General features: G+C 39.8%; 1 protein-coding gene across 2 annotated transcripts in view; it reads right to left on the reverse strand.

The window, feature by feature from the left end:
- Positions 1 to 24,557, reverse strand: part of LOC122667266 (calcium-transporting ATPase 10, plasma membrane-type-like) — a 67,764-nt gene that overhangs the window by 11,899 nt on the left and 31,308 nt on the right. The window contains exons 16-23 of one of the 2 annotated variants that reach the window (XM_043863520.1): positions 24,311 to 24,366; positions 24,164 to 24,206; positions 23,996 to 24,079; positions 23,682 to 23,819; positions 9,948 to 10,013; positions 9,761 to 9,859; positions 3,832 to 3,942; positions 3,263 to 3,433 (exon numbers count right to left, since the gene is read on the reverse strand). In XM_043863520.1, the coding sequence (XP_043719455.1) occupies positions 3,263 to 3,433; positions 3,832 to 3,942; positions 9,761 to 9,859; positions 9,948 to 10,013; positions 23,682 to 23,819; positions 23,996 to 24,079; positions 24,164 to 24,206; positions 24,311 to 24,366 (768 nt within the window). Of the gene's footprint in view, positions 1 to 3,262; positions 3,434 to 3,831; positions 3,943 to 9,760; positions 9,860 to 9,947; positions 10,016 to 23,680; positions 23,820 to 23,995; positions 24,080 to 24,163; positions 24,207 to 24,310; positions 24,367 to 24,557 lie in introns of both variants that reach the window. The other variant, XM_043863518.1, reaches the window with a different exon arrangement.

Here is a 24,557-nt window from a genome sequence, read left to right on the forward strand (position 1 = left end):
GTCAACATCTTCCAAGCCATTCAAGCAGAGAACACAGGCCAGCGGGGATAGAGATATGGCGAGGAGGAAGAACTGGGTAAGGAGGCAATAAGAGAGGGGTCTCTCCAAACAGTGAAGCTATGGCGAGGGATGTGACCTGAAAACCAAACAATCCTATGCCAAGGGGAAAGGGTACCTCAAGATCTCACATGATTCCTAGCTGAGAGGGAACTGAAGAGGCCACTGGAGGAAGGGAGCCAAACAATTAATCGCCTCCAACTCTCAGACTAGGGGAAGAGCATTCCAAATGGCAGCAAGGGTAGGAGAGAGGGGGGGGGGGGCACATACACCATTGGAGAAAAATGAAGCGATAGTGGAGAACTTGCAGATATCCGAAGCATATATAGTTCCATCTCCCACAACTGAGTGAAGGACACCCAAAGGGTGCCATTTATCAAGCCAAAAGGATGTGGTTTCCCCATCAACAACCTTGGAGGAGATGGCCTCGATAACAATAGGCCATTGGAGGGAGGGAGCCACACAATTAATCGCCTCCAGCTCTCAGACTAGGGGAAGAGCATTCCAAATGGCAGCAAGGGTAGGAGAGGGGGGTATGGGGGGGGGGGGGGCACAAGCAACATTGGAGATAGTGGAGAACTTGTAGATATCCGAAGCATATATAGTTCCATCTCCCACAACTGAGTGAAGGACACCCAAAGGGTGCCATTTATCAAGCCAAAAGGATGTGGTTTCCCCATCAACAACCTTACAGGAGATGGCCTCGATAACAATAGGCCTGAGGCTTAAGATCTTGTGCCAAACCTAAGAAGCATCTGAGGGGATGGAAGTCGTCCAAATGCTGTCCTGCTTAATCACAAGCTTCGAAATCAGTTTGAGAATACCTGCATTATTGGCTTTTCTTTGATCTTTCTCAGTCCGAGACCTCCCTAATCCTTAGGGAGGCAAACAGCAGCCCAACTAATTGGGTGAAAAAATCTGGACGAATCAGCCCCTTTCCAAAGAAATGAGCGCATAATGTTTTCAATAGCCTTGATGATGGCCCGAGGGAGGCTAAAGACACCACTCCAATAAATGTAGGAGGATTGGAGGAAGATTTGATGAATTCTAACCGGCCTGCTTAAGATGAAAGCTTGCCCTTACAAAGCTGAAGCCTCTTGTGAATCAGATCTAACATAGGGGTATAGTGATGGGCAGTCAATAGGGAAGGGATCAATGGTAGCCCCAAATATTTGACCGGGAGGCAGCAAAGAGAGAAACCAGTCAATTGAAGCAAGGAGGCCTTGGCTGCCTCAGAAACTCCTACAATGAACAAGTGAGTTTTGAAGAGATTAATTGTAACACCCCGCATGCATGTCTTGATTATTTTATTATTATTTTAGATGTCCTTGAATATTTTAATGTCTTTGTGATTTTAATAATATTTGCATTGTAATGGGTGTGTGTAATTGTTATTTATCATTATTTTAATGATGTAATTGTAGTATTCTATTAATGTAAGTGACCAATGGCATAGTTGTAATTTTGTAATATGACCAATGGCATGAGATTGTAAATTATTTAATGCTCAATATTCTGTTTTAATATATTTTTATATTATTTTAATGAGATGGAATATTTATAGTATTATTATGGCAAGTAAATTATTTTATTAATTCTCATGTATGCCTATGTTATTAAGGATATATGATGTATGGTTATAACTTATAAGGTTTTATTTTTTGTAATTTATACACTACATGAATAGTGAGACATGAGGTGGTATGCTTAATGTTAAGCATGATCAATTAAGGTTAATCCACATTAGTTAGGATTAATTAGTTTTAATGGGGTTTATGGGTGGCAGCACCCTATTGGACCATATGGTTGCAAGAGAGGCTGCTATCATGTGCATGTTTAAGAAGAAGGTGGCTCTTGAGTGCCAGCCACATGGCTGAGGAAGGAGGTGGTGGCCTATGAGGCAGCCACCATGTGCATGAATAAGGAGGTGGTGGCTGTTCAAAACCAGCCACATGTTTAGGCAAGTAGGAGGTGGACCTTGTAAGGAGGATGTGGCAATGGGAGGCCAGAATCAGCACTGTTTTGCTGAAATTTCGGTCACAAAAATACACTGTTTCATCAAAATTTTGGTCATTTTGGTCGTTTGTTCCCCGAATTGGCCAAGCGAAACTCTCAGAAAAATACACTGCTTCGGCAAAATTTCGGTATTTCACTCATTTCGGTCGGACTGAAACAGCCTAACAAGATTTCAAACTATGATAATTTCTCTTTCCAATGGAACCAACATTCACTAATGATGTGCCAGATGATCAAACTAAGTAAGGCATCGCAAGATCAAGAATCTGTTTTAAAGATGGTATTCTATGTGACATGAAATAATTTATTTGTTAAGTACATGCTAGTACTGGGTCTGGTTTTGGGCCTTTTGCATAACAACTGTAACTTAGATAAATAGGTGTACTTGGAGAAAAGAAATGAAAAATTTTCCACAGAAAAAACCTCCAGCAAGCTGTCTTTGACATGAGTAAACCTGCTATGCGGATTTGATTCCAAGTAGGACTAAATGGGCCAGTAGGTTTAATTTAAACCCAGTCAAGACCAAATTCGTATAAGGTCCAGATTTATGATAGGAAGCAATAACTCTTTCAAAATGACATAAGATCACAAAGAAATTGAGATGAAAGCCTGATTATACCAATAACAAAGAAATTTGTTTCTCTGCAGAGGGGGGGGGGGGGGGATGCTTCCAGGTTGGTAATCTTGTTAAGAATCATGAAAAAAGATTTCTTGAATGAAGAGAAAACAATCAATAGGGACAAAGTAAACAATATAGCAATCAAGTACATTAAAAAATATTGTGGTTAATAAATCCAATCATAGAAATGAAGAAAGATAAAGATGTAGCATTCTTGAAGGATCAAGCAGGAAGAACACAAACAGATCAATGAAAAACTAAGAAATCCACATTACCTTCACGTGGTTTAGATATCTTTGAAAACTATTAGGTTTTATTAGTGATTGACACAGAAAAAAACAAAGATCAAGCATTTGAGGAGAAATTAAAGAACATATTTAAAGAAAAGTTTATTTAGATAGAATGTGTTATGAGTTTCTTGACAATTTAGATTATCCAGAATTAGGATCGAGACCCTGCCAATATCAAATTCACAAAACTTGAGTTCAACCAATTAATATGCACCCATCAACTACAGGCTCAAAACTTAATAAAGTAGCGCATGAAGAAAATTTGTTAGATTCGATATACCTTTATGCCAACAATGGCCAGCAAGACTAGCTCATCTTCAGGTAACAGCCATTCTGCTCGCTGCTCTTCATCCTTTGGAACTTTGTCCATTTCATATAGTCTGTATGCAATTGCAACACACCTCAAGCTACCAGCAGCCATGTCTTCAATAGCTTTCTTAAAAACACATGCCTGGAAAAAGAGGGGGAGGGGCAAAAAGGAGTTAATCACATTATCTCTGTAGGATTTTTTTTTCCACTCATGATAACAAATATTTCATAACCAGAACTTGAAACCATAAATTGATGAGACTTTCCCAAAGATATATCATAAAACACAAAATACCCAGGTTGTAAGTTACCCTATATCATAAGAAGCAGTGAGAACATGATTCCTCTTTCCCTTTTCTCATCATCAATATCTTCTACATGTTTACTTAAGTTTTCTCTCCTTTATTTCTTATCAGCGGGACAGGTTAGTAGAACTACCATGGTTGTAATGGAGTCAAAGCGTTGGAAGGGGCCTGGATGCAAGGCGACCACTATGGAAACTACCTTAGAATGTAGTTATAAGATTGATAGATTTTTTACCTTATCTTCATCTATCTGTTGCAAGCTACCATCTGCTTCAAGGTATTTGGTACATGAGGCTAGGACTATTTCTGCAGCTCCTTTCCAATGAATATGAACCTCAGAGTCGGGCTGAAAATAAAGACAATAAAAGAAAAAATATTGGCATAATAATTGGATGATAAGCTGGGATTAAACAATGGCATTAGAATTAATTAGCTCGAAATAGATATAAGAGGATACAAGAAATGATAATATCATTTAAAAAAAAAAATCAGCTACTCCTTCAGAATCTCCCATAACTCACAAAATGATTACAGAAAATCAGATGTTCTACAAGAGGTAAACTCTCAATTGCAAAGCAAATGCTTCAAAAATATACAAATACAAGCATCAATATATCAAATCTCCTATAGTACAGAATTTCCTCAAATAAAGTGGAGCATGTTAAGAAAATAAACTACAAATCTTTCCATAAACTCGTGTTTAAAGCAACCAAAAAAAAAGAACTACCAAACAGAGAGGGAAACAAATACAACCACAAAATCAATGAGATCTCTTCTAGTAAAACAACAAAAAGCATAGCAAGCTCGTGCCCAAAATAAATCATCAGAACATATGTTAAAATAATTCACAGAGATTTTTTTTTATGAATAAAATAATTTATTACCAAAGAAGAGAAATACAATGGACCTCTAATGCGAGGGGGGGAGAGAACAAACAATACAATTTACAAGACCCTAGCTTTCCAAGTGGGAGGCAAGGGACTGTAAAAGAGATGATCCACATCTTTAGAGGCATTTCAACAAAGACAGTAAATAGGAGAGACTAGAATCTATCTCTGATGAAGGAATGTCTAAGTAGGGAGGAAGTGAAAAAACACACTCCAAACTGTGAAAATGTGGTGGGGGATATGCCACTTAAACCATACTGAATTGTGCCAAGCTTTAACTGACCCACGAGCCCTAATGAGATCCCAAGCCGACTTGGCACTGAAGAGACACGTCGAAGAAGTAGACCAGATGACAATGTCACCACTACCACTGAGCCTTCTGGGTACTCGGAAGAGCATTCCAGATGCCAGTCAAGGATCAAGAGGAGTGAGAGGGGAGGGGGGAGCCATCCATCATGATAAATGATACCGAGATCATGTCTATCCTGCCAAATGCAAAACTGTAAATAACTCTATCTCCAACGGAGTGAAGAAGAACTCGCTGCAGGTGCAAATTATCTAGCCAGAATCTAGTGGAGGCACCAACATTGAACATTGATCTGATAACTCCATAAACAAGAGGCCTTAACTTTGGGATCTTTCTCCTGACCCAGGAGGCATCAGAAATGGCGGGAGCAGTCCAAATGGAGTCATTGCGAAGAAGACAATAATAGACCCAATCATCCCAAATACTCTTCGTCTTGGCTGCTAGCTTCCAAATCAATTTGAGGATGCCCGCATAATTGACATCTTTACTGGCGAGTAATTAAGGTACGAGGCAGGAGTTGAATTTGATTAAATAAAATCAACGGTGCAGTGCCAATGAACCAATAAACTGCCTATCCTAAATGGTAGTTAACTTGCTACTTGTATTGTCGCCAACTCTTATGGGCAAGGTTCTATGTTTCGACCAAGCCGAAATATTTTGTGAAACCGCAAATTTCGGTCAGGTTTGGGTGGATGGTTTCGATAGATGGTTTTGAGGCCCAAATGGCCACATTAGGACTTGAAACCTCTAGGAAACCCTATTTTAGGCTCTCTAAAAATAATGGAACCCTTAGCTGAAAAAAAAAAACACCCAAAATGGTAGTTTGACTACAGACCCTAGGTTGGTAGTATACGTTTTATGTTGTTGTATACATTCTCTAATATAGCAAACGGCATCTAACATGTATGAGCTCCAACCACCAAGTATTAACTCTCTTTTTTTTCCAAAAATTTATTGAAAGAAAATATTTTTTTCCCAAAAAAAATATATATATATTTAAAAATAGAAAATTAAATCCAACTATGTGAAGTCATAGATCGGCCTACGGTGTAACATATAAAAAATTGAAGGCCAACCACCAAATATTTACTCTAGTTTTTGTAAAAAATAACTTTTGGGAAAAGTGATATACCTTCAACTTTGAATCGTGCACAAAACCTTCGACAATTGCAGCAAATCATTGCTTTCAATGCCTTTCACTACTGCCGAACAACTTGTTCCACGCTTTTATGGGAGTGATTGGCCAAAATCGCAAAACACCAAGTTTCCACAAACCCTAAGAGTCGAAATCAGCAAAAGCAACAAAATGGGTCGAAATTTCGACCCATTTCATTCGAAACTGTTCATTTTATATTAAAGGTTTGTAATTTTGTATCGTTTCAGAAATCGAAAGCACACATCTTCAAAATTTCGACCAAAACCTTGCACTTTTTTACAGACCTCATGGAATTTCATTTCGAGATCTTGCGAAACAGAAATATTTCGAGAAATTTTACCGAACCTTGATCATTGCTTACAGGCTTTGGTTCTTCTTGGCTAGGACCTCCACACTGGATCAAATCGATCTAACAAGCCTCTAGCATCAGATACTGCATCAGTGGTCCAGAAGAATTGCCCCCATAATTTACATTTGTTCCCTTCTCTGAAACATGGGAAGAGAGTATTGTTTGGTATCCTCAAATTTTAGGACTTCGATGGACAGGGAGGTTTCTTCCCACACTGGCCAATGTTTTGAAAACCAGAACAGTCACTTAACAATAAAAAAGATCAGGCCCCCTTTTAATTTATGACCAGCTGGATCAGGTTTGTCACACAAGTTCTGCTTTAAGGCTTCAGATATATAGAATACTTTTATTTGATATATAGTAAGTCAACTTATGACTCAAATGAGGCAGAGACCAAGTGGCAACTGATGTGTTAAAGTGAAGTTACAACATGTTCAATTTTAGAAGTCCTGATTGTTATATATGTAGGGCTTTCTAATTATTTGTATAAGATATTACATTAAAAAAAACACCTAAATTCATTGGTGCACCCCCGCAAGATTAACAGTTGAATAATCTGAGTCTGAACACCTAAATTCATTGGTCCACCCTGCAAGATAACATTTGAATAATCTTAGTCTGACTGTACGTTTCAGATGCTAGGACAAGGGAGCTATAGTAATGGAAGTCCTTAGATTATGATATTGAGCATACTAGAAAAAATCAAATGTAGACCCCACTTCTCAAAATTAGGAGGCAAAAGTCCTCAAAAAGTTCAGGCATTTTGCTTATGGGGCAAAATCCTCATAGCGGACAACTTGAACATTATGGGTTTATGTATTCCTGATGGATGGCGTCGAAGGAAGGTGTGAGGTTTCATCTTATTCTTGAATCTAGTGCAGTGGCTAGTGACAAAAAGGATTTGTATTTCTTTATCATGTATTCAACTACACAAGTTTCCCATATACTAAGGGTTTGGAAAGGAAGTAGGCGTGAAACTCAGGGCCAGGTTTTTGAACATCCATGCCCAGCCTGACATATCCTATGCCTAGTCCAGCCCAGCCCAAGCCCGATGAATGCCCAAAACATATAAATATATTCAAGAGATGAGTGATGTGTATGGACACACAAAGCTGACCATCCAAGCACATGACTACCCTCATACATATCTGTGATGAGATGAGTGATGTGTGTGTGGACACAGTGAAAACAATAAAATTGCATATAAATTGAGCATAGGCCAGGCCAGGGTGAGCCCGATGTCTAAAACTCAAGCCAGCTTGCCCCAACCTCAGGGAAGCACTGGGTTGAAAATCCCAGCACAAGACTGGAAAGAGTTGGGCAGGCTGTGGTTTTCCAGGCCCAAGTTGCACCCTATAGAGGAGGAATGAACAATGCTTTATGGTTCCTCCAAAACAAAGTGTATAAGAAAATCTCAGCACAATCTGCACAGCGGCACAGTAGAGTGATTCTGACTGAAACTCCTGCTTGAACTGTTTTGAGGCCCCCAGCTTTAGGCTAGGTATTTTATAAAACAACAAGAAGATATTCAAGTTGACATGCTCATAAAAAAATTCTTTCTTAAACTTTGAAATCTATTTAACATACGAGAGACAGAAAAGGAAGGAGAGACATCGACCATGTTAACAAGAAATAAACAAAAATAGCTTTTGGGCTCTGTAAATCCCCCCAATCACCCCCCCCCCACAAAAAAATCCCATAGTATGTTTGTCTCAACTATAATCGCTGAGCCCTAAACTACTTCATGTTGGTGACATGAATCCTACTCCACCATTTTGTGGCTTATTTTTTTCTTGGGGGGTGGTGGGTGGTGGGAATGGAAGTAGAACCAGTGGAATGTTATTCCTCTGTACCATCAACATAAGTTACAATTGACTATAAATACAAAACCACTAACACGAATTGACAAGTACGAGACATTGTTAGGTGACGTACTGATGGGGCCCTTGGGCCACATTTTCTATTCTTCTCCAACACATGTTTCTACTGTAGTTGAAAAATCAACTTCTCAACATGTTAATCGGACAACTACATGTCTTCAATCTTCATACATATAGAAACTAGACAAGCAGTGATTATTGGTCAATCCACAAGAGCTAACAAGGAAATAATCCATGGACTTATCATGCTTTAAAATAAAAGGTGTACCCAGTGCTCAAGGCTCCCGGCACTGTGGGGTCTGGGGAGGGTCATAATGTACGCAGCCTTAACCCTGCTGCTTTCACAGAGAGGCTGTTTCCAGACTTGAACTCGTGACCACTTGGTCAGAATGGAGCAACCTTACCGTTGCACCAAGGCCCGCCCTCATGGACTTATCATGCTTTAATATATGAAAATGATGCATTATCGTGAAGAGGGGACCATACAGAGAGAAGAAAGGTGAGAAAGCGGCAAGTCTTCAAATTATCAACATGTATTCAAGAAGCGGATCTGTCATGCTTTATTATATGAAAAGGATGCATACTCATGGAGAGGGGACCATACAGAGAGAGGACAGGTGAGAGAGGGGCAGCTTTTAAAATTATCAGCTAGTATGCCAGAAGTGGAATGCTGAAATGTCACGCAGCCAATAGTAATCAAGGCTGCCCCATCAAGAGTACCAAATTCAGGCCACCATTTATAACGAGATGCAAGAGCAGTGCTTGTCCTCCGATAATCAGGATACAAGAGCAAACCTGCACAGTCCGTGTTGAGAGGACCCTCAACAGATTCCAGATTTTTTGAGCCACATGGAGAGCATACTTGATATGACCAACCGGTGGAAGATTCCTCATTGGTTTAGCAATCTGTCAAGTTTTGGATTTCATCTCCCTATATAGCCCCCAATGTTAGGACTTTATATCTTCAACGAACCAATAAAGTTACCCCAAAGATGCCAAAGTTGAAATGTCAACCAATTTTCCCATTCAACAGACAAAACAAAGTTAGCCCAAAGGTTCCAAAGTTGAAACCTAAACTGATTCTCAAATCTCACATGGGCTGAATTTTTCCAAAGTGATTGGTAAGGTTGGGACAGCATGACCACAAAAATTTGAATGCGGGTTGAGATGTCATGTCGAAGATATTTGAGCCATGTTGGGAGGGCAATCAACACAGGACCATGTGAATAAGTATTTCCACTCATCAACTAGTCACTAGTTTAGGCGAGGTACAACAACAATCCTCTACTAGCTGCCATAACTACAATGAAATTTTTTTCTCACTCCATAAAGGATATAATCACACATCCCATCCTAAATAAATGCATCGAATCCACAAATTGAATGCATAAAAGCAGAAAACAAAAATTCTTGACAAATATTTTAAGGGGGTAGGGATGAAGGTGGGGAGAGAATTCAATACAATGCTTTGATCACTCTATAAACATTTCAAGGGAAGAACGGAGAAGGGTTTTTTTTTTTCTTAATGAAATGCGATCACCAAAGAGAAATAAATGTCATATGAACGAAAAAGAAACCTAATTACCATTTGTAATGCAACACCACCACGCTTTTTCTCAGAGTTGAAAGGGAAAACTTGAAGAACTGAAGACTTTGATCTCACATCATTGAACCTCATCCCCAACTATGGAAGTGAAACAAATACAAAAGAAAAGTCAAATCCAGACAGAGAAGGTCAATAGACAATAGACATTCATATGAAGAAGATTTACCTTGACTCCCAAATTAAGAATGGCCTTTTCTGTAGGTGATCCAGTGACTTCACTTTCTCCACCAACCTGTAAATGAAAATTCAGAAATATTCATATAGATTTTGTGGTGGGAGTGGAACACACTAAAAGATCCATTCCATATGCACTAACATGAATCCGAGTGGTTAATATGCTGTATGAGATGAAAAACTGAATATCATTTGAGAAAAAAAAAAAAAAAAGAACTTAGTACCACAGGAAATGGTGCAGGCTCAATGAATGCACCCAAAGAAAATAGTTTGATCATCATCAAATAACCAAGGGGATTTAAAATATAGCCCCCACACAGAATAGCAGGGGGTAGGAGGGAGAAAAGAGAAAGAAGGGAAATTTCACAATCAAACAATAATCTATTAAACAAAATCTAATTATTAATTACAATCTCCAATAATTTGTATCTATAGACTCTCCTACCCTATTCGGAGTTAACACTAACTTCAAAGACCAAAATAACAATAAAAATGGAAAATAAAAATTAAACCTTCAAAGACTATAATAATTTCAATGAAACTCCTAAATTAGGTAAACATCCAAAAATAAGAATCTCGTCTAAACTAACACCCTTCGGTAAATTGGTCAGAGCTCTTTTGATGTAGCTAGGATAGCACACTCTTGGCCTCGTTGGATAACAAAATAACCTTGAACATGACACCAAAATCACAAATACAGTGGCCTTCCAAAAGTAACCCTAAAGAGAAGCGACCACAGGAGAAAACGATAGAGAAGACATCCTAATTTGCAACAACTTCTACGGCCTTCAGTGCTAAAAAGCATCATATAGATATCAGTGTAGCTGAGATGGATGTGTGGCAAAACTAGGAAGAGTAAAGTAAGGAATGATCAAATTAGAGCTGATTTGGGAGTAGTTTTGATACATCGAGTCGTTTGAGGTGGCATGACCTTCAACAGAGGCCTTTAGATGCTCCAGTATGGAGTGATCTGATTTAATTGAAGGAGCAAAAAGAGCCAGGGCAGATCTAAAATGATGAGGAAACGCATGCATAGCTTAGGCCTTTTATCAAGTATGATCTAGAATAGAGCCGATTGGAGGGTAAGGATCCATATAGCTGACCCCATTTAATTGGGATAAGACTGAGTTGCTATTGTTGTTGTTGTTGTAATGCTTTCAAAGTCTTTTTGGACATTTTAAGATATGATATAAATGAATCTTTTTCCTTGAGAATATGATAGATCTGCTGGTAATACATAGAAAATATAAGAACGCCTAAGCGGGCACCTTGATGCCTGGTAGCTCTTGAATGCCTTGGCTCGCCTAGCATCTTGACAACTATGACCCAAACATTCACAAGTTGCTACATGAATCCAATTCCACCAATTCATTCTATCTAACAATATTCCTGTTGGAAAACCATGAGTCTGCTTCGACTACTACCAACCATATACTTCTAAGCCTTTTCTTTCTACTAGCATCATAAAACTCCTCATTGGAATAGTCATTGGTATTTGCTGCAAATGACAAAACCACCTATGCAAACTTTCCTTTACCCTATAACCTCTAATGGCTACCCCTTCATAAAGAATTCACCATTTTTTTATAGGAAAAAAAAAAAACATAAGTTACATTAAGAAGATGGGGACAAGTTCGCCACGCTGCTGGTATAGGAGGAATCTTCTACACCACACTAAGGGCAGCATGCCGAGCGGTTTCATCAAAAAGGGGCCCACAACGGTCGGAGTAGAGAGAGAAAATGAATAAAAAATCCATGTAAGAGGGTGTACATTAAGCGGACAGTGTGGGGATCTTTTTCCCTAAGAAGATAAACGGAGAAAATACAGAACCTGAAAAGAAGAAAAGGCAGAGAACCGAAAGAAGATCAGAAACAACCAAAAGAATAAAAAATAAAAAAGAGCACCCTCACCCCCAAAAATAACCAGAATGAGACAACAACCCATCAAACAAGGCTCCACCAATCTCCCTCTACCTTCATTACCCGACTGCCCAGAGACATGATCCCCCTTGTAGCAACTGAAAAGGAACATAAAATACAACAACAACTCAGCCTTATCCCAACTAAATGGGGTTGGCTACATGGATCCTTGCAAAGACTGAAACTAAAAAAAATATTAAAGTAAAAGAGCACAACAACATAGGCAGAAACTCAGGAAAACCCACCTAAATGAGGTCGGCAACATGGATCGTTGTCCTCCAAACATCTCTATTCGAGGCCATGCTTGAGAGAAGCCCCAAACTGTGCATGTCTTTCCTCACTACTTCTCCTAGGGTCATTTTAAGCCTGCCCCTAGCTCTTTAGATCCTTCAATCCCTCAAATCACTCCTACGAACTGGTGCATCCTGAGGCCTCCGTTGAACATGACCATGCCACCTCAAACGACTCTCTCGTAGCTTCTCATGTATAGGGGCTACTCCCAACTCAACTCTAATTCCTTATTTTATCCTTCCTAGTCTTGTCACACATCCATCTCAACATCCTCATCTCCGCCACACTTAGTTTATCTACGTGCCGCTTCTTCACTACCCAACATTCCAAACCATACATCATGGCCGGTCAAATGGCAGTCCTATAAAATTTTCTTTTGCATTTTAAAGGAATATACCAATCACACAGGACGCCACCCTTGCACCTCTCTACTTCAACAATCCGATTTTCATTCTCTGGGAAACAACATCCTCTAAATCGCCTTCTTTATTTACGATAGAGCCTAAATATCTGAAAATTTTTACTTTGAGGTATCACTTCATCATCAATATTAACCACCTCATTAACCGTCATTGATGTAGATAAGTCACTTAGGGCTTATTTTAACAGAAATAAGCTTTGGGTTGGGTCATATAAGTATTGGGACTTTGATCCCATGGGTTTATTTTGTAATTGGGCAATTTAATGGGCCTAAAATATGGGTAGAAAATAGTAAAACGGGATTTACTTCCTTAGTTTAGTTAGAGTCCTATTTTGAGTTTCTTTTCTTTATTATTTCACTTTCTTAGTCAATTCAAGTTACCTTGTTAGTTAAGGATAGGGTTAAGCCTTTCCTTTTTAGTGTCTAAGTCTATGTTTGAGTCTTCCATATAAGTTTGTTAGGGAGGTCAGCATTGGACACGAATTTGATTAATAAAATATTGGCTTTAGCCTTGGTGAAAATCCTGAGACAGGTTGGGTGAGATGCCCAGGCTGAAATAGCCATTCCCTTCCCCAACCCCATTCCATCAATCTCCATTCAAGTTCCACTCATGCTCCAGTTCTGGCCTAGCTGATCTCTTGAAGAAACATATTTAGTTGCTGGAAATTCTCTGCAAGGTTCAAGATATTTTCAGACAACAAGTCTGAAATTGAAATTCTGCAATTATTCCTCTTCCCTTCTAGAAGGCCACATGCAAGGTGATTTTTGCGAGAATTCTGCCCAACCAAATCTAACAGTTAGAACCTACTGAAATTTTGATCGAATCTTCCTCAAACCCTAAGAAAGACTCGATCCAAATTTCATAACCATCCATCCAGACGATTGTCTAATATTACCCTTTTACCCCTCAATCATATTTCTATTAGGAGTCCTCAATAACGTCAGATTTAGTCATCTCTTCTCTCACATATAATCCACTCTCCTAACTTAACCCTAACATCAAACCCTAGATCCCATCAAACCCTAATCCTAATTTTACAATTTTCACATATTTGACCTAGCCGAATTACCCATTCAAGAACAGATCCTGGTTCTAGTTGGTCTCCTATCCATCTAGAATTACATTAGTTGTAGTGTGGCTAAAGTTGCACATCATGTACTATGTCTTTGTTCTACTTATCTGAAGACCTTTTGATTCCAAGGTAGTGATGCAAATAAATCACTTAGAGGGCTTATTTTAGCTGAAATAAGCCTTGGGATGGGTTATGTATGTATTGGGCCTTTGATTCTATGTGTTTATTTTGTAAATTGGCCAATTTAATAAGCCCAAAATATTGGTCGAAAGTAGGAAAACAAGATTTACTTCATTAGTTAAGTTAGTGTCATATTTTGAGTCTATTTTCTTTATTATTTCACTTTCCAAGTTAATTTAGGTTACCATATTAGTTAAGGATTGGGTTAAGCCTTTCCTTTTTAGCATTTAAGTCTATTTTTGAGTCCTCTACGTAAGTTTACAAGGGAGGCCAGCATTGTACACGATTTTTAATAAATAGAAAAGTCGCTTATGCAATGTCTAAATCCTGAGATAGGATAGGTGAGATGCTCATTCTATTTCCCATCCCCTTCCATTGATTTTTGTCACCAAAACCCTAATTTAATTCCAATCGATCTCAAAGTACTACAAGCTGCTGGGATTTCTTTCAACTGATTGTCACATCGATTTCTTGAAGATTACCTACCACATTAAGATCATTGCTGCTTCAACAGGTTACAAATTTATGGGTTTTTATTTGTTACTTCAACCAAGGAAATTGTACCCTCATTTGCGTTCCCATTGTTCTCTTGGTTCCCTCATATGACTTCCTGTTTATTGGAGGGTTTTCTATTTGATCTTGCCTGGGATTAGACCTGTTTATTTGGTAGATCTCCACAACTCCAACTTGGAGTTAAACCCTGTTTTTGTCTCATCCACCAACACAATATCATCAGCTAAAAGCATACACCAAGGAATCTCATCCTGTATGTCCGGAGTAACATCATCCATGATTAGCGGAAATTAGTAAGGGTTTAAGGTTGATCCTTGATGCAGCCCAAACGTAATTGGAAACTCACCACCTTGAACCCCCACAGATCATACACTAGTCACCACGCCGTCGTACATATCTTTAATTATGTTCATGTATTTACATGACACCCTTCTCTTCTCTAGTATGTGCCAGATTAGTTCTCTAAGGACTCTATTGTAGGCTTTTTCTAAGTCAATAAAGCCCATATGAAGATCCTTCTTACCCTCTCTATACCTTTCCATGAGTCTCCTAAGTAAGAATATAGCTTTCTATGAGTCTCCAAACAACAACTCAACCTTATCCCAACCATAGTTCAAAATTTCGTCTGGTCTCGCCATTTCGGGCTGGTCGAAATTTCGGCAAAATATGGTATTTTTTCTGCCATATTTCGGCACTCCATCTCGGGGGGTTTTTGGCCATATTAAGGCCTGATATTCATGTACACCTTTATTTAAGCTAAATAAACACATTTAAACCTTCATATTGCAAATAAATGAACTCAAAGTGGTGTTTTGGGTTTGCACCCTTGATTGACAATATACGGTCGGACCCTAACGTATAAATAGTTAAATACACATTGTTTAAGTAAAATACCAAATTTCACAAAATTTCGACGAAATTTAATAGAATATACCGAAATTTGAACATTTTTCATTTTGGAAGCCCATCTCACCTCGGTACTGTCGAGATTTCCGAAATATGCCAATATATCGGCGATATATCGCGAGATTTTGAACCATGACCCCAACTAAATGTGGTTAGCTACATGGATCCTTGCAAAGGCAAAGAACAATTAAACATACTAGTTGTTGTAATATGGGTCCAAGGGTAAATCTGTCTCTTCTTCTATTATGTTTCTTGTATGTGGGCTTTAGTCCCACATTGCTTAGTTGTATTTTTGTCATATGATTTCAATATTATAAATAAAGGCTGGGCTATGATCACATTGATCTAGCCAGTATTCACGGAATTCCACATGGCATCAGACCCAAAAATATTTCGGGGATATGGGAATTAGAATTTTTTCCTTTTTTCTTTTCTCTCTCTCTTCTCCTTCGTGTTTTTGCCCTAAGGCCAGCCACCACCTCCACCTCCACCTCCACCAGCCCTCCGACCCCACCGGCAGCCTTCCGCCAGCGCTCCGCCAGCCCTCCGCTACCACCAGCAACCCTCCACCACCTCCGCTGGCCCTTTTCTTCCTCCCGCAAAGCCCTCCCAACCCTTCCGCCACTACCGCCAGCCCTCCCAGGGCCTCCCCCCTAAGCGCCCCCACCTCTAGCCTTCCTTTCTTTCTCGAGAGAGGGTCTCCCTCACCTTGCTGTTAATTTTTTCCCACCCTTGGTGGTGAGTTGACTCCCGCCAAGGGTCCTTTTTTCGCTCCATGTTTTAATTATTTTAGGAGGCCTTGTTTTTTGAGTTCTGCGATTTTTTTAAGCCACCATGCCTGATGCTTCGGAGATCACCTCTGCTTCTTCTGGATCTAATGGTTCGTCGCAACGTGATTTTATTCCGTTTCCTGTGAACACCATCAAGTTGAATGGAAGCAATTATCTTATGTGGTCTCATTCCTATTTATTTGCGATTGGTTCCTGTGGCGTGTTTGGCTACATCACAGGCACCACGGTGAGGCCTACAAAGACTACTTCTGCACAGGATCGCTAGATGAATTTTAATTTCTTGGTCATGTTATATTTGGTTAATTCAATAGACCAAGACATTGCTGGGCGGCACCTTCTTCTTGACTCGGCTGCAAAAATATGGAAGACAACCAAAGATACTTATTCTCAAGTTGGGAATGCTGCCCAATGCTATGAACTCCATCAAAAAATTCATTCTACCATACAGATGGAGTTAACACTTTCTCAGTATTACAATACCATGTGTACGATGTGGCAACAATTGGATTTTCTGGGCAGCTTCACTGCCACCACTGATGTTGATGCCACGGCCTACTGCAAGTGAGAAGATGGTTTACACGTCTTTGATTTCCTGGCAGGGCTGAATATTGAGTTTGATCATATCCGGTCAAATATTTTGAATCGGGAACCTCTCCCAACTCTTGAACAGGCCTATGCGATCCTTTTGGCTGAGGACAGTCGACGAACAATCATGGTTCACCCAGTTACTCAAGAGAGATCGGCTGTTATTTCTGGGTCACAGTCTGCCCGTGGGGGCTCTTCCCGTTCTGCTAGCACTAATCGGTCATCGGGTGATCGCCCTTCCATTAAATGCGATCACTGTGGGAAGGAATGGCATACGAAGGACCGTTGTTGGAAACTTCATGATCGCCCTACAGACACTCGCGGGCATGGTAGGGGTGGTTCCAATCGTTCCAATAATACCCGTGCTCATCAGGCAACTACTGAGGATCAACCTGATCATTCTCTGTCACAGGTTATGGCGGATTTGCAAAATTTACGGGATATGGTGACTCGTTTGGACACGTCTTCTTCGACATCTATATCTCCTTCCATGGCTGCCTCGGTTCTATCTCTGCCTACTAATCCCAATACACCTTCTTCCACATGTATTTCATTTGGTGGGAGGTGCAAGTTCACGATATTCGAAATATTGCACGTGACTTTTTCAATATCTCGCCATATATCGTGAGTCCACGATATTTCGTCGATATCTCACGAGATATCGTCGAAATATGGTATTTTTCCATTTCGGATTGGTATCGTATCTCAGACAGCTCGAGATATACGAAATTTGGCGAAATATCGCCGAAATTTAACGAGATTTTGAACTATGCTTGTACCTCGGTCATGCCCGATTCTTGGGCAATTGACTCGGGGGTAACCAACCATATGACCGGTTCTTCCTCTTTTTATTCCACTTATTTTCCTTTATCTAGTCATAGTAAGGTTCGAGTTGCTGATGGGTCTCTTTCTCCTATCTCGGGAAAGGGATCCGTGCAGTGTTCTTCATCTCTTACCCTTTCATCTGTGTTACATGTTCCGAAGTTCACTACTAATTTGCTTTCCATAAGTAACATAACTAAGGATTTAAACTGCAACGTAACATTTTTTCCAACCCATTGTTTATTTCAAGACTTGGAAACGAATAGTACGATTGCATGTGGTAAGGTGGTTGGTGGTATGTACGTACTTGACGGTTCCCGGGCAGCTTTGACATCTCAGCCTGCATCTTCTGATTTTGATTCTGCACTCATAGAATTAAATAATTGGCATCGTCGTTTGGGCCATCCATCGTTTAGTGTTTTGTCCGCTTTATTTCCTAGTTTGGTGAAGAGATGTAATAAACATAATTTTTCTTGTGATGCTTGCACTTTGGCAAGCAAACTCGAAGCATTTTTCCAATTGCTAACAATAGAAGCTTGCATCCTTTTGGTTTGATACATTCTGATGTGTGGGGCCCTGCCCGTTGTGTGTCTAGCTCTGGATTTCGATGGTTTGTCACTTTCATTGATTGTTTCAGTCGGACGACTTGGGTATATTTGATGCATAGTAAGAGTGACGTTTTTACCTGTTTCACTCTATTTCATAAGATGGTCGAGACACAGATCGATGCCAAGGTCAAGATTCTCAGGTCCGATAATGGGAATGAGTATATGGACGGTGCCTTTCGGTCTTATTTGGACAGCCATGGGATCATTCACCATACCTCTTGCATTGACATTCCCGCTCAAAATGGGGTGGTTGAATGCAAGAACCGCCATCTTTTGGAGGTCGCTCGTTCTCTTATGTTCACTATGGTTGTTCCTCCTCGCTTTTGGGGTGATTTTCTTACAGCTACATATCTTATCAATCGGCTTCCCTCCTGTGTTTTGGATGGTCGCTTCCCCTTGGATGTGCTTTGTGGGAAATCAACCTTTGTTGTGTCTCCCAAAGTCTTTGGCTGTGTCGTGTTCGCCAGGAATCATCATGTACACGGCAAATTTGATCCCAAGGAACTACGATGCATATTTCTTGGTTATTCTGCTACCCAGAAAGGATATAAATGCTATCATCCTCCTACCTAGAAAGTGTTTGTCACTATGGATGTAGTGTTACGGGAGTCTGAGGCTTACTTTCAACAGCCGGAACCTCTGCAGGGGGAGATTATAAGTGGTGAAGAGGTCCCGCTGATTGCTCCTCTAGACATTGAAATACCTACTATAGAGGATACCTTTGTTGAATTCGAAGAAGGGGTTACTAGTCAAGAACAAGAAGTAGGACAGCTACAATAAGAAAAAATTGTGTACACTCGGGGCCAGCTACAAGAAGAAAAAATTTGTACACTTGGGGAACTGATTTTCCTATGGATGGCCCTCTATACAAAGAAACCACCACCATTGATCCTACTCAATCGGCTCCTGCTCCTGCTCCAAGTCTTGCTCCTAGTCAAATTTCTGGTAAGCCCCCTATTGATCCCAGTCTTGATTGCTGTTTGGAAATCAAAGAGAAGTTGTACATTGCACCCTATTTCCAACTTTGTGTCATATAACTCACTAACTCCTACTTTCCATGCCTGCATAGCTTCTTTATCCTCTGTTTCCGTCCCTAACAACTGGCAGCAGGCTATAGCCGAACAAAAATGGAAGGATGCGGTGAATGAAGAGATGCATACCCTTGAAAAAAATCAGACCTGGGATTTGGTGAGTCCTCCACCTGGAAAAAGACCTGTTGGTTGCAAATGGGTCTTTGTAGTGAAGCACAACGCTGATGGCTCAATGGAGAGATACAAGGTGAGGCTTGTTGCCAAAGGGTTTACTCAAAACCAAGGTATTGACTACCAAGAGACCTTTGTTCCTGTAGCAAAGATGAATACTGTATGGGTTATTATCTCTTGTGCTATGAATCGAGGATGGGAACTCCAGCAACTTGATGTGAGTTGCATGGAGATCTGGAAGAAGATGTCTACATGGAGATACCTCCTGGTTTTACTTCTTCAAAAACTCAGGGAAGGGTATGTAAACTGAAGAAGGCCCTATATGGTCTGAAACAGTCACCTAGGGCTTGGTTTGGCCGGTTCCATAAGGCTATGATTGCTTATAGGTACAAGCAGAGCAATGTTGATCATACGTTGTTTGTGAAGAAGGTAGGACAGCAAGTGACAATGCTGATTGTCTATGTTGATGACATAGTGATGCACAGGCAGTGATGCACAGGAAATATAGAAGTTGAAGGCTTATTTGGGCACCGAGTTTGAAGTCCAGGAATTGGGTAGATTAAGGTATTTCTTAGGGATTGAGGTTGCCTATTCAGCTAAGGGCATATCTCTCTCTTAAAGGAAATATACCTTAGATTTGTTACAAGAGACAGGATGCTTGGGTGTAAACCAACGGATACCCCCCCTTGAGCCCAACACACATTTGAAGAGTAAGGACGGCGACCTGGTAGACAAGGGTAGTTATCAGAGGTTAGTTGGCCAATTGATCTACCTCTCACATACTCGGTCGGATATCACATTTGTAGCAAGTCTTGTCAGTCAATACATGCATGGTCCTCACTCTTCTCACTTGGAAGCAGCATATAGAATTCTCCTTTACCTTAAGTCATCTCCTGGAAAAGGAATCTTGTTCTCTCCTCATAGCCACCTCCGGATAGAAGCATACACTGATGCAGATTGGGCTGGCAGTCCTAATGATAGGAAGTCCGCATCTGGGTATTGCATATTTGTTGGAAGAAACCTAACTACTTGGAGAAGCAAAAAGCAAGCTGTTGTAGCTTCATCTAGTGCTGAAGCTGAGTTCTGAGCTATGGCCCAGGGTATTTGTGAACTTCTTTGGCTCAAGGGGCTTCTTTAAGATTTGGGGATTGTTACTGATCTTCCTATGCAGCTCTACTGTGATAGCCAGTCCGCAATCAGCATTGCACACAATCTAGTTCAACATGATCGTATCAAACATGTTGAGATTGCCCGGCATTTTAACAAAGAGAAGTTGGAACAAGGACTAATCTGTATTCCATTTATTCAGTCTAGTGATCAGCTGGCTAATATCCTCACCAAAGGAATCAGTCCTAAGTTATTTTTTCCTATAGTTAGCAAGTTGGGCATGTTTGATATGTATGCACCAACTTGAGGGGGAGTGTTGTAATATGGGTCCAAGGGTAAATCTGTCTCTTCTTCTATTATGTTTTTTGTATGTGGGTTTTAGTCCCACATTGCTTAGTTGTATTTTTGTCATCTGATTTCAATATTATAAATAAAGGTTGGGCTGTGATCACATTGATCAAGCCCGTATTCACGGAATTCCACTCTAGTAAAAGGAAAAGAGCATAATAACATCGACACAAACTCAAGGATATCCTACCTAAATGGGTTCGGCTACATGGATCGTTGCCCTCCAATCAGCTCTATTTCAGGCCATCCTAGAGAAAAGGAACAAAAAATAAAAACAGAGAGAAGGGAAGAAATTAGAAAAGAAGTCTTCAAATCTGTCCCGACAACGGCAGAATATCCCCTCCCACACCATGCTAGCTTCTTCACATACAACCCTCCCCAATGTTACAATTGTTCATTTCTATCTGTTGGAATATGTACTCCAGAATACCGTGGGGGGTATTCTGGTCCTTTTGGGGTAGTTTTTATGTTATTAAGTGTACGTCGGCTATGTGGGTTTTAGTCCCACATTGCCTATTTTAGTCTCTTGTAACTTTCCCCCCTATTATAAATAGAGGGGCTTACCTATCAATTATTATTCCATTCTCTCATTCCCTCTTTCTAACTTACGATTCAACCAACATGGTATCAGAGCTAGTCTGATCTAGGTTAGAAAAAGACAAAGAAAACCCTAATCCATCTCTTCAATCGACTTCTCCCTTCTTCAAAGAAAACCCTAATCCATCTCTTCAATCGACTTCTCCCTTCTTCTCCCTTTCTCGACTTCACCTTCTTCTGTTCTTCTTCCTCTCAACCTGTAAAGGGGCAGCACTAATGAGGTAAACACAGCATATCAATGATTTAGTTGCTGCCCCCCTCCCTTTCTACCTTTTTTTATTAAAAAAAATTCTGTTCGAAATCTGCTGGAGCCATACCTGCGATATTGGAGCTATCCAGAATTTTTGGAGATCTGATTTCTACCTAATGAAGACTGATCCTCCATTGTTGGAGCCTCCTGTGCAGCTTTTTCCAGTACTCTTCTACCCTATTCCTTAGTCTTCCTTCACTTTCTTTTTCCTCTCCATCTTTTATAAACCTTTCCAGCCTCCATACCCAAAACGATCTCACCTTGTCAGGGTTTTTTTCAAAACCCTGACTCCAGTCGATTTTGGGGTTTCCTTTTTCAAATGCAGCTAATTTTTTAGGGGTGATTCCCTACTACTACAAGCCTTAATCGACCTAAGTTTGGACACTTTCTGATGGCTGGATTTGTTTTTACAGAAAAACCTTCTCAAACCTACTATTTTTGGGTACCTGTTAAAACACAGACTCAAATCAACATTAGGGATACAGGTTTCAGTTTTTGCTGATTTTTGGAGGGATGATTACTCCAACTACAAGGACCACTCAACCTCAGTCTTAGCCTCTTTCCAAGTGTTTGAAGACCCCTAACCCAAATCGATCCTCCTTTTTAGGGTTTTACAAAACCCTGACAAATATCGATTTTAGGGTTAGGGTTGATTGCTGCTGTTGGAGTTTTTTGGAGGTGTTTCTACCAACAAGAGGGACATTCTACTTCAACTATTCATGGCTTGAAGAAGTTATATTACACAAGATAGTTGCTGCCCTAATTTTTCTGCAATTTTTTATGTTTCTCCCACTTGAAGATCAAGTCTCAATCACCAAAGAGATTGGTTATTCGAACTGAAGATCCATTCCCGCAGTTGTGGTGAGCATCGATTACCAAAAGACATTACCTTTGACAAGTTATCATCACTTTTGTTGAAGCCCCCTTCCCTACAATCGATCTTCCCATTCAAGGTTTTGTAAAAAACCCTGACTATAATCGATCTAAGGGTTAGGGCAGTCCTCTCTTGCTGATTTTTTGAGGGGAGTTTTATAACCATCAGATGAGTATTCAACCCATATTTCAGCAACATTAATCAGTTCTTTTTGGCAAAAATTCAGAGATTCATCACTGGACAGCAATAGAAGATTGGTGAAAGCTGCCTTTTTTGGAAGACATTCCATTGCCGGTTTGCTGATCAAGTTTGCCCAAGCTTTGAAGATCTATTTTTTCAAGTTCTTGACGGTTTATTTGGGAGCTGCATTCGTCTTGAAGCTGGATTCTACTACAACTTATTTTTCCCATTTTGTTCAAGTTGGGCATTAGTACCTTGTATGCGCCAACTTGAGGGGGGAGTGTTAGCATTATTATGGAGTTCTTTTTTCTTTAGTTCAAGCTGGATCTTCTTTCTTTAATTATTTGTATAATCCAGCTTGAGGGGGAGTGTTGGAATATGTACTCCAGAATACCGTGGGGGGTATTCTGGTCCTTTTGGGGTGGTTTTTATGTTAAGTGTAAGTCGGCTATGTGGGTTTTAGTCCCACATCGCCTATTTTAGTCTCTTGTAACTTTCCCCTCTATTATAAATAGAGGGGCTTACCTATCAATTATTATTCCATTCTCTCATTCCCTCTTTCTAACTTACAATTCAACCAACACTATCTTTCTCCAATTATATGAAAATCCTAAACTTTCTGGTCTTAGCACACGTCCACATCAATTTCCAACTAATTATAGATGTACCAAGAGTAAAATACATAAGGTAATAAAACAGACATTTAAAGGTAGATGGAACAGGATCAACATCATCCATAAATAAGTCAGTTTTTAAGCTACACAAGGTTCCTACAGTAGCAGCATAAAGAAGTTGGTTCGAGCAGCTTCTAGCAAATGTACCTTTAGAAAGATGCCATCCGAATGTATTCCTACCTAACATAAACATGCTTTTGTGCTGCCAGAAGTACTAAAGATGCTTAAAGTGTCATACTGTTAGATATACAAAATCATTGTACAATGAGAGGAAGACACCTAGTTCTCTTCCATCAAATATAGTTTCTAAGTAAAAATTAAATAAAATACGATTAAAGTACGCCACTGTCTACCAAATTTAACCTGTATAACAACAAAACGTACCTCTGGCATAAAAACATTGCCTGTGGTATTATGTGCTATGCCCTCAATCAGCAAAGAGGTAACAGTAGGAGTTAATTGTTCATTGTTATCAAAGGAAGTAATTTTCTTCCCACCAACATATGCTTGAACCACAGTCATCTGTTAACAGAAAGAAAAATGTAACCACTAAAACCTGCACTCAAATACCTGATAATTGGACCAAAACAATGCAAGAAATTATACACTGCAAATATATAATAGATTCTAGGAAAACGAAAAAGCATTCAGTTCAAACTTCAAACAGAGAATATAATCTGAAACTCTATAAAACAAACCTGATTCAAGGTCAAAGTTCCAGTCTTATCACTACAAATTGTTGTTGCGGAGCCCATAGTCTCACATGCTGAAAGCCTCCTTACCTGCCCATCAACATCTCTTAACAAATAACAAAAAAAATAATACACCTACCACATATCGGAAATATCTTTGAATTCAAACCATACCAAGGCTTTATCCGCCATCATCTTCCGCATTGAGTATGCGAGACTGTCTCAGAACCAAGGACAAGAAACAAAATTATGCTCAAAAATACATATATGCATGGTATAATAATAATTGTAAAAAAATCATAAAAAATAAACTATACGTACGTTAATGTAACTGCCAAAGGAAGCCCTTCAGGCACTGCAACAACCACAATCGTGACCTGAAAAAAAGTCACACCATAAATCCTCTCTATCAGTAATCCATACTTACAAATTCATACACAAGAAACTATTTCACCAGTTGAGAAGGAACCCATATTTCTGTATTAGGAGCCCACACCCTCATTGGATGAAAGGAATTATAGGACCACAAGACCCTTCCCACGTGAGGGTAAATTTGCACTCTTTGTGA

This window comes from Telopea speciosissima, chromosome 7, assembly GCF_018873765.1.
Source record: "Telopea speciosissima isolate NSW1024214 ecotype Mountain lineage chromosome 7, Tspe_v1, whole genome shotgun sequence".
In the NCBI taxonomy this organism is placed as follows: Eukaryota; Viridiplantae; Streptophyta; class Magnoliopsida; order Proteales; family Proteaceae; genus Telopea; species Telopea speciosissima.